The sequence below is a fragment of the Nannospalax galili genome, unplaced genomic scaffold (genome assembly GCF_000622305.1).
Source record: "Nannospalax galili isolate Female #2095 unplaced genomic scaffold, S.galili_v1.0 scaffold332, whole genome shotgun sequence".
Taxonomy (NCBI): domain Eukaryota; kingdom Metazoa; phylum Chordata; class Mammalia; order Rodentia; family Spalacidae; genus Nannospalax; species Nannospalax galili.
In genome coordinates, this window is record NW_008333794.1 from 763761 (window position 1) to 774239 (window position 10479).

The window sequence follows — 10479 nt, forward strand, 5'->3', positions numbered from 1 at the left end:
TTATGTGTATGAGTGTATTGCCTGCATGTATGTGAGTGCACCCATGTCGTGCAATGCTGCAGAGGTCAGAAAAGGGTTTCAGATTCCCCTGGAACTGAAGTTAAGGACGGTTCATAGCCACCATGTGGGTGCTGGGAATCGAACCCAGGTCCTCTGCAAGAGCGGTCAGTGCTCTTAACTGCTAAGCCATCTCTCCAGCCCCCCCTTTTAACTTATTAAAAAATATTTTATTTAGGCTGGGCGTGGTGGCGCATGCCTTTAATCCCAGCACTCAGGAGGCAGAGGCAGGCAGATGTCTGTGAGTTCAAGGCCAGCCTGGTCTACATAGTGAGTTCCAGGACAGCTGGGGCTACAGGGAGACCCTGTCTCAAAAAGACCCCAAATTTTTTTATTTATTATTATTTTTAATAAATTTATTTATTTTTATGTTATGCGTGTATTGCCTGCAGGTAGGTAAATACACCCATGTTGTGCAGTGCCATCAGACAGAAGAGGATGTTGGATCCCCTGGAACTGGAGTTATGGACAGTTAGCTGCCATGTAGGTGCTGGGATTTGAACCTGGGTTCTGCAAGAACAGCCAGTGTTCTTAACCACTGAGCCATCTCTCCAGCCCCTATTATTATTTTTTTTAACAGAGCCTAGGGTAGGGGTTTATTTACAGAAGAGTGGGTGTCCCATATTTACAGCTGCACCGTAAAGTCCACACTCAAATACAGATCTTGTGACCTCCTGACAGCTGCACAAAATGGTGAGAGAGGTGCCTCTTGGGGTTCTCAGCTTATATATTCTTTGTCCTCCCTCCTCATGCAGCTAAGGTTGACTGTGTGGGAGGGGGTAACTGACTCCCTCCTTGACTCCTTGATGAGCTTGGGAAGGAGGTGTGGCTGACTATAGCTTGCCAGCATACTGGTCAGGGGATATTTCCAGTTAACACTCTACCCCTTCCTTCAGCTCATACATTCTTTCTGCCAATTTCTTCCACAAAAGTCCCTGAGCCTTGGAGGGGGTGGTAGGTGTGGGATGCTTTTGCTCCTGTTGTGGTAAGGCACTGGACTTTTGGGTCTCTGTATCATCTGTTTTCCATGGGCTGTTGGCCAGTTTGAGTGGGATTCCATCTACTATAAAAACACACACAGCAAGAAGCAAGAACATCTAAACAGTGACTGCTATAATAACCTATGGGTGTAAACACAAACGCTTGGTCGGTACTTTAGCAGGTGCATCATTTCCATCTAACAAAGCAATTGCAGTGACTTCCCACTGGGGCCTATATTCTCCCCTGCCACAGGGGGTTGGCTGGGTCTACAGTACCAGATGTGTGTTCCACCCAAATTATATCCAATCAAAAATTTGCTGGTTGTACATAGACACTCCACTATTACACCAGTAGGAACATCTTGTTTGGTATGCTGGTAGTGCAACATGCGGGGGTCCATCGTTGAGGAGAATTATAGGGAACTATTCTCCCCCAGCCATCTGTGTGTTGCCTTTTGGCACCATGAAAGCCACCCATCCAGTGCAGGGAGTTTCCAGATTAGTCCAAGCTTGCTTTCTCCCTCTCCCTCACTCACATCATGCAGTGTCTTCAGCAATGGGATTTTTCTGTCCACTTCTAGTGTACAACCAACATTATTGACAATGGCCTTTATTGTTTGGGGGACCTCTAGTGTCCCTCAGGTCAATAGCTCATAGGGGTCAACCCATACATCTCAAACAATCTTAATCATCTTTATATCCTTGACCCCACCAGCACCCTCCCATAGCGCCCCCCCCACTAGAGCCCATATACTCTGTTATTCCTGTTAAGGTCCACTATGTCAACTCAATGTCCCTAGATGTTCCCCAGTGTGAGTCAGTCCACTGAGGTGTAGTCAACCTATTTAGAGTCCCTTGATTTAGGAAGATCAGCTCTTCCTCACCTAGCAGTAATCAGTTGCCAATATTTCTTCAGATAAGATTGGGGTCTGCTGTTCATTTCCCCATTTCTATCCTGGGTTTTTGTCTGTCGGAGTTTTCATGGGACTTGTGTATGCTGACACCATTGTCATAGAATCATAAGTAGGTTCCCAGGAGCTTGTAAGGACTCTGTTTCCATATGGTCATATACCATCTCCCTGGCTCTTAGGATCTTTCCACCCCCCTTTCTGAGATGGTATCTGTGCCTTGGGTGGGTGAAGTTTAATAATGGACTCCTGTCCAAGGGCCAGCATTCAGGGGACTCTGAGTGCTGAAACTAAAGGCATGCACTACCTTGCCTGGCATACACCACACACACACACACACACACACACACACACACACACACACACACACATTTATCCAGATTCTTCTAATTTTTCTATTATTTTTCTTATTAATTTGTACTTTTTTTTTTGTCTTTTTGAGACAGGGTCTCCCTGTAGTCCCAGCTGGCCTGGAACTCACTATGTAGACCAGGCTGGCCTTGAGCTCACAAAGATTCTCCTGCCTCTGTCTCCCAAGTGCTGGGGTTAAAGGCATGTGCCACCATGCCCAGCTTAATTTGTACTTCTGTATTATTTTGAGTGTAAGTTTTCTGTTAGGTATGTTCCAGTTAGTTTTCTTCCACTCTGAGACTTGCTTCCCACAGTTGTGTGTATGTGTGCATGCTCTGGGGATTGAACCCTTGGTCTTCCACATGCTAAGCATGTGCTGGCTCCATTGAGCAACACCTCTAATCTCCTTCAGCACACTAGGCAAGTGCTGTTCCCAACCTTTCTTCATGCTTTTCTGTGTGCCTGTGTATATGTGGGCATGTGGAGGCCCGAGGACAACCGTAGGTGTCATTCTTCAGGATCTAACATTTTTTGAGACAGGGTCTTTCAGTGGCTGAAACTCACTAAGTAGGGCTAAGCGGACTGGCTAGCAAGTGCCAGTGATCCACAAGTCTCTGCCTTTCTAGTGCTGGGATTGTAAGCATTCACCACTGGGACAGGCTTTTTCACATGGGTTCTGGGGAATCCAACTCAGATCTTTGCATGGCAAGCACTTTACTGACTGAACAATCTCCTCATTTCCCCAGATTTCCTCTTCACACCACACTTTCTTTTTTGAGTCAAGTTCTCACTATGTAGCCCTGGCTGGCTTGGAACTTGCTATGTAGAAAGGCTGACCCTGATCTCACAGAGATCTCCCTGCTTCTGCCTCCAGAGTGCTGAGATTAAAGGCACATACCATCATGTCTGGCTTATTTTTTTTTAATGATGCATGCATGTAAGTGTATGGGTATATGCACAAAAGTGCAGGTGTGCAAGGAAGCCAGAGGCATTGGATCCCCCAGGAGCTGGAGTGAGCCACCTGACTTGGTTGCTGGGAACTAAACACAGGTCCTCTGGAAGAGCAGTACATGCTCTTAACCACTGAGCCATCTCTATTGCCCTTTTTTGTTTTTGTTTTTGTTTTTGTTTTTTGAGACAGGGTATGTCTGGACTATGTAAACCAGGTTGGTCGTGAACTCAAAGAGATCTTCCTACCTCTGCCTGCTGAGTGCTAGGATTAAAGGCATATGTTGCACTAAATTGCCTTCCTTTTTTCCCTTCTTGGGAGGCTTACACGCACCCTCCAAGGCCCCAGGGCTCATAGACTAAAATAAGACATTTTAGTTTGGGTTTTGTACTGTTTTATGACATTTAGGGGTGGGGTGACTTACACGAAACAGCTTCCTATAATCCATGTGCCATTCAAGCCCACCAGTAGTCTCCATCAGCTTTTGCACTGTCTCACCCGATGGTCTGCCTCCTCTCACCCTGAGGAGGCTGCAAGATGGGCCAGATGCCCTGCCCGTTCTTACCCCATCATTTGGCCGCACCGTCTCACTCCCCAAGTTCCCAAAATGGCCAGCTAACTCTCTGTATAGCAGTGGGCTCTGCCCCTCTTCCCAGGGTGCTCCTCATCTTGCCCCTGACTGGCTTACACTTTTAGGAGGAATGAGTAATTTACGGGCTACAGTATGTGGCCCATGTTCAGACCTCTTCATACTTTTTTATTTAATTTTTTAAAGACGGTCTCTGGTACTCCCTGCTGGCCTAGAACTCACTATGTAGACCAGACTGATCTTGAACTCACAGAGGTCCACCTGCCTCTGCCTCCCCAGTGCTGGGACTTACCTGGCTCCTTTAAAAAAAAAAATGCTACTTTGAAACAAAATATTGCTATGTAGTCCATACTGGTTTTGAACTTGCAATCTTCTTGCTTCAGCCTCCCAAATTCTGGAGGATTACAGGCATGCACCACCACACTCAGCTAGCATTAAAATGTTTTTTAGTTTATTTTTATTTTTATTTATGTTCATGAGTGTTCTGCCTGAACATATCTATGTGTACCACTTGCTCGCAGTGCCCACAGAGGCCAGAAGTGGGCATTGGATACTCTGGAACTGGGGTTTCAGATAGCTGTGAGCCACTGTGTGGATACTGGGACTGAATCTGGGTCCTCTGCAAGAACAGCAAGTGTTCTTATCACTGAGTCATTTTTCTGCTCCCCAGCTGGAATTAAAAAAAAAATCAAATGGTAATTTAGGTTTTGTGGGTCATAGTCTGTTTTATAATCATACTATTCTTCTTCTTGTGTGAAAATACCTATAAACTACATGCAAATGAATGTGCCTGTGTTCTAATAAAACTTTATTGATAGTGACAGGTTATTAGCCTGCAGGTGCTAATTTTTCGAATCCTGTGCTGTAGAGAAGGAGCATGTCCTTCCCTCTATTTCATCTCTTCCCATTAGCTTGTGCTATAGTTTGAATATTTTTATCTCCTCAAAAAATTTATGTTGAAACTTAGTCCTTTAGGGAAGAGCTTTGGGAAGTATCACTTTGGGAGATGATTGGGTATGAGTTCATCCTCAAGAGTGAGATTATAAAGATGCCCTTATAAAAGCCCTCCTACAGTGAGTCCATTTCCTGCCTTTCAGCCATGTGAGGACATGGCCACACTTCCCTAGAGGATGCAATATCAAGGTACCTACCATCTTGGTAGTAGACAACAGCCCTTCCTAGACAGCTGGCCCTACCAGCGATTTTACCTTGGACTCCTAGAACTGTGAGAAATGTCTGTTTATAAATTACTGTATTACAGCAGAACAAAGCCAGGTGGAATAATGAAAGCCATTGTTTTGGGGGTTTTGTAATAACAGTTTATATATTACCATGCCTAGCTTGAGTGAATTTCTGTCACTTGCCACCAAAGGAGCTTTGAGTAGTATAGAGCAGAATAGGAATTTGGGATAGGAAGGACTGAATATTCTGTTATGGGTGATTGGCAGGCTTAGTGTTTGCTTCCTGTGATATCTGGTGTTTTACTCTTCACTGGTATGCAGTCATGGTTGTCACACTTACTTGCCTCTGTGGAAACACTTCCTAGCCTTTTTCTCTTTTTTTGGTCTTTTTTGAGAGACAGGGTCTTCCTGTAACCCCAGCTGGCCTAGAACTCACAGAGATCCCCTTGCCTCTCCCTCGCAAGTCGACTTCAACCCCTTTTTATTGAAGCCCTGTGACATCCCAGGCACTCTGGAGGTCACCAGGGAAAAAGAAGGAATAAATCCGTGGTGTCCTTCTTTTCCATAAAGAGCATATACCCTGACAATGGGAGGACACAGAGCTGATGGTTTAGTACTTGAGAAGTCAGTCATTTTGTAGAATGCCTTCTGATCTTGGTTTGCCTGATGTTTATCACTACACTGACCCGCATTTCTGGCAATTCTTTGGCAAGACTGCAGAGATGTGCGCATCTCTTAAGTTCTTGACGTCAAAAATCTTGTACCTGGTGATATCAATCTTGATCATTTTTCGTTAAAGCAGTGTCTGCCATGACTCACACTGAAAATTTACGAAAATATTTTAGATGAGAAACTTCAGTCTCTGGAAATTTCTCATTCCTGCTTAAACTTTTGCCCTTGATCTTAGTATCCATCAGGAGGATGTAGAGAAGGCAAACTTTTACTTCCTTGGACTAAGCTAACGTTTACTGTTTTGGGGTTTTTTTTTTTTTTTTTTTTTTTTTTTTTTTTAAAAAAAAAAAAAAAAAAAAAAGAAGGAACTCGCTATGTAGCCCAGGCTGGCCTTGAACTCACAGAGATCCGCCTGCCTCTGCCTCCCGAGTGCTGGGATTAAAGGCGTGCGCCACCACGCACGGTACGTTTACTGTTTTTTAACAGAACGCTCAGCGTTTCTGCAGGAGAAAAACGTAGGAGACAATGGGACGAAAAGGAAGGACCATTCCTGCACCAATTAGGGGATGAGCGCTGGGAATAAGCACTCCAAAGACACCAACAGAAAGGTCAACACCTTTGGGTTTTCAATCAGGCGCGTCACGGCCGCCCGGTTGTCCTGGAGTCGGGGTCCTTTTGGGCCAGGCCGCCATCTTGTGGCTCCGCCAGCCAATCAGCGGTTGCGCCGTGGCGGGGGGCGGGGCGCGAGTCGCCCGCGCTCTGCTCTGGGTCATGGAGGCACCGATCGGCTTGCTGCTGCTGCTGTGGCTCGGGGCCTGGGCCCCGGCTCCCGGCAGCGCCTCATTGGAGGCTCTGCCGCTGGTCAACGAGGACGTGAAGCGCACGGTGGACCTGAGCAGCCACTTGGCCAAGGTGACGACCGAGGTGGTCCTGGCATACCCCGGCGGCGGCTCCACGTCGCGAGCCACCTCGTTCCTCCTGGCGCTGGAGCCGGAACTCGAGGCGCGGTTGGCGCACCTCGGTGTGCAGGTGAGCGTGTGGAGCGCGCGTGGGGGCCGGTATGCGTGAAGCCGGGGTCCAGGACGACGCCCGGGAACCCTGAGGGGTCCAACGGGGAGCCTGAGGTCTGAGAGAGGCCTGTGTGGAGGAGACCGGGAGGTTAGGGTCTGCTTGGGCTGCCCGCGCGCAACCGCGGACACGTCAGCGGAGGGCTCCGGGCTTTCTGCCCCGCCCACGCAGCATCCTGTGTTCCCGTGGCGACCCCTCAGCATCCCTGGCGACCTCCCTTGGCGCTCACGGCCCTGGGGACCGCAGGACGGTGGCTGCCACGGCCAGCTGCCTAGTGCAGGCACCTCTCTTCCTCTCTGTCCACTGGACGGATGAATGAATGAAGTCGAATTGAATTCCTGAATGCTCTTGTCTGTCCGATGCAGGCTCTTCTCTGCACGCCAGCAGCGTTTAGAAACTTAACAGGTTTCCAGGATTCAAGTCTGTCGTTACTTACACCCCGTGTATATAATGCACCTCTAAAAGCTGCTAATGAATGCTTGTTTAATGTTCAGACTTCTTGAACTTAGTTTAAAAACTCTACAAGTAATATCAGCCCTTTATGCAGTACAGATGGTGAAATCCAAGTCTTCTCCCCATCTACCTCTCATTCGAACGCTTCAACTTTATCTTTCCAGGCCTTTCAGTGAACACACTTTTGTGGCTCTGAAGGAAAGAAAAATTATCCACTTACAGAGGTTTGCTTCTTATTACTATTTTCATTAAGCCATATTCATTAAGTGATTACCTAATTAATTGTGGAGAGATTAGTCATTACAATATCACATTTCTAAGCACATCACATTCTCTTAACTGTGCTGCTATAAAGCTGGGTTTATGGATTGCCACCCAAATGACCCTTATCCCCTTCCATGGCTTGTCCATGCTGAACTTAAATGTTTCTGGAAATACTTCAAAACTTCATTCAACTTGCAATGCCTCCTGTGAATATGTTGAATGTTAAGTCCTATTCTTTTGTGGAAGCCAGTAACAACTTAATGAAGCCACAATATAACCAGATCACAGCAGAAGCTAGCCACCCCTCACTATCCTGGTGGAGAATGCACGTAAGTTGGGTTGCTGAACTTCTTTTTTTAAAATTTTATTCCCTCCAACTTTATTGAGGTATAAATGGCACATAAAAATCTGCAGGTAGTTAATGTTTACAGTTTGGAGAATTTGGACAAATTGTTATGATTACCACAGTCTAGGTAATAAACATACCCATGATCTTGACTTTTTTTTTTGTCTTTTTGAGACAGGGTCTCCCTGTAGCCCCAGCTGTCCTGGAACTCATTATGTAGACCAGGCTGGCCTTGAACTCACAGAGATCCTCTTGCCTCTGTCTCCTGAGTGCTGGGATTAAAAGTGTCTGCCACCACACCTGGCAATTGACTTTTGTTTTGTCCTTTAAATTTTGTTGTTTTTTGTGATAATGTATTTACAGGGAATTTACTTTGTGTCAAGATTGTGGCAGGTATTTTAAATACATTCCCTACCCTTATAGCAGCAGCCTTTTAGGGTGAAGGTATTCTTATGTGGAGGTGGAAGGGTCTGGCTTTGGAACTTAGGCCTGCAGGTGAGGCTCTAGTTTGTCCATCCTCAGTGCATATGTTCCTACATTTTTGCCACCTTACTTTCTGGCCTTGATATGAGAACAAGTCTTAATCTCTAGCACTGTAGTCAACATATTCACAATCATGTTATTTCTGTAGTTGTAGGTAGAGAGAGCCCAGTTAAATGGATATATGTACTGCCTGTGTACCCCTTACCCTGATGGGAAAGAGCTGGATGATAAGTTTAGCAAAGACAGTGTGTTGCCTTGGAAACTTGGATGAGGTTGAATGGATTATGGAATTCTTTTAGGAGCTGGTGGAAGGACTATAGTGATTATTGGGTAGGATCCATCAGTTTTCCTTAATGCATTTTTAATTTTATTTTATATTTTATGTGTGTGAGCGTATTGCCTGCATGTGTGTAAGTGCACCCCTGTCGTGCAATGTTCTCAGGGGTCAGACGAAGATGTTGGATCCTCTGGAACTGGAGTTTGGGGCCGTTGTTAGCTGTCGTGTGGGGTGCTAGGAACTGAGCCTGGGTTCTCTGCAAGAGTAGCCAGTGCTCTTAACCGCTGAGCCATCTCTGCAGCCCCTTAATGCATTTTTTTAAACATGGCCTCCTTATATAGCCCCTAGATTGTCTTCGGAATTTGGAAATCTGCCTCAGCCTCTTGAACTGCCAATTCTCTTGCCTGCACCTCCTGGGTGCTAGGATTATAGGTGTGCATCACCATGCATGGCCCTCTCTTAATTTTTTACTCAGTATGAATATTTTTCATGAAGATAACTCCTAATAAGCAGGAATGTACTAGAATGTTAACCATTGTGGTAAGATTGTAATAAAAGTAATGAAACTTGTTTTTTTTTTTTAACTTATAATATTATTGAGGATGATTTTTTTTTTTTTTTGGTCTTTTTTGAGACAGAGTCTTCCTGTAGCCCCAGCTGTCCTAGAACTTGCTTTGTAGACCAGGCTGGCCTTGAACTCACAGAGATCCACCTGCTGCTGCCTCCAAAGTGCTGGAATTAAAGATGTCTGCCACCATATACCTGGTGGTTATATAGTCTTTTATACTTTATGAAATATTAAGAATAATGTTTTTAAAATGTACTCTTGGCTTTTAGAGCATGGTAGGGAAGGGCTATAATCCCAGCAATTGAGAGGCAGAGGCAGGAGGATTAGGAGTTCAGGCTTATCCTAAAGTGAGTTTGGTGTAGTGGTGAAACATGCTTAGCTGCACCAGGCCGTCAGCACAACACAAAAAATTCTTTGTTAGAGTTCTGTGTTCTCTACTAGGAGCCCCTGCTTTGGTCCTATGCAGTAGCCTTAGTTTTTAGGGGGAGGTGGTAAGGTTAGGCTGGCCAAGGATTAGTGGGGTGTACATGTTTCCCACATAGTCTGTCCATAGTTTGTGACTCCAGATGACTCCTCAGGAAGCCTCTGTAGTGTACTGGAATTAACCTGGTCACACATCCTGTGACAGTAAAGGATTGCCACTGGCTTCTTCTGAAAGCTTTGCCAATGCTGCCTTTTTTTTTTTTTTTTTTTTCAAATTGTGTGTGTGTGTGTGTGAGACGCAGAACATCCCAAACCATCTTATTCAACTATACACCCACTTCCCAGATGGCACCCTCCCATAGCCTACCTCCCCCCACTACAGCCCTTATACCCTTATACTCTGATATCCCTGCCACTGTCTGCTGTGTTGTCAGCACCCCCAGCCATTCCCCACTACTTGTCCAACTGGTGAATCTAGTCAGCCTATCTAGAGGTCTTTGTTTTAGGACATTCAGCTCTTCCTCATCTAGCAGCAATCAGTTGTCAGTATTCCTTTAGATAAGATTGGGGTCTGCTGTTCATTTTCCCAGTTCCATGCTGGGTTATTATCTGGGAGTCCCTTGAGCCACGCAGGCCAAAAACTCAAAAGAAGGTATCTCCTTTCTGGCATTGTTGCTTGTTACATAGCCTTTAGCTATGCATATGGACTCTTAAAATTCTATTGACCCCTTTAATCTTTTGTTATACTTTCCTTTTAGGTGTTTAAGGCCATACAGTTGGTCCACATAAAACCGATTAAGTTTTACTCTTAAGGTTATTTGAAGATCTGTTCCCCAGGGGTCACATGGGCTTGGGAGGAGCCCCTGGCTCCTTTCTTTTACCAGTTCCACCTGTGTGACGATAAGTCAAA

The 10479-nt window shown here is 45.6% G+C and overlaps 1 protein-coding gene across 1 annotated transcript in view; it reads left to right on the plus strand.

The window, feature by feature from the left end:
- Positions 1-6418: 6418 nt before the first annotated feature.
- Rpn1 (ribophorin I) overlaps positions 6419-10479 on the plus strand; it is a 27565-nt gene continuing 23504 nt past the window's right edge. The window contains exon 1 of the mRNA XM_008828551.2: positions 6419-6716. Within this exon, the coding sequence (XP_008826773.1) occupies positions 6459-6716 (258 nt within the window). The 5' untranslated portion in view covers positions 6419-6458. The remainder of the gene's footprint in view (positions 6717-10479) is intronic.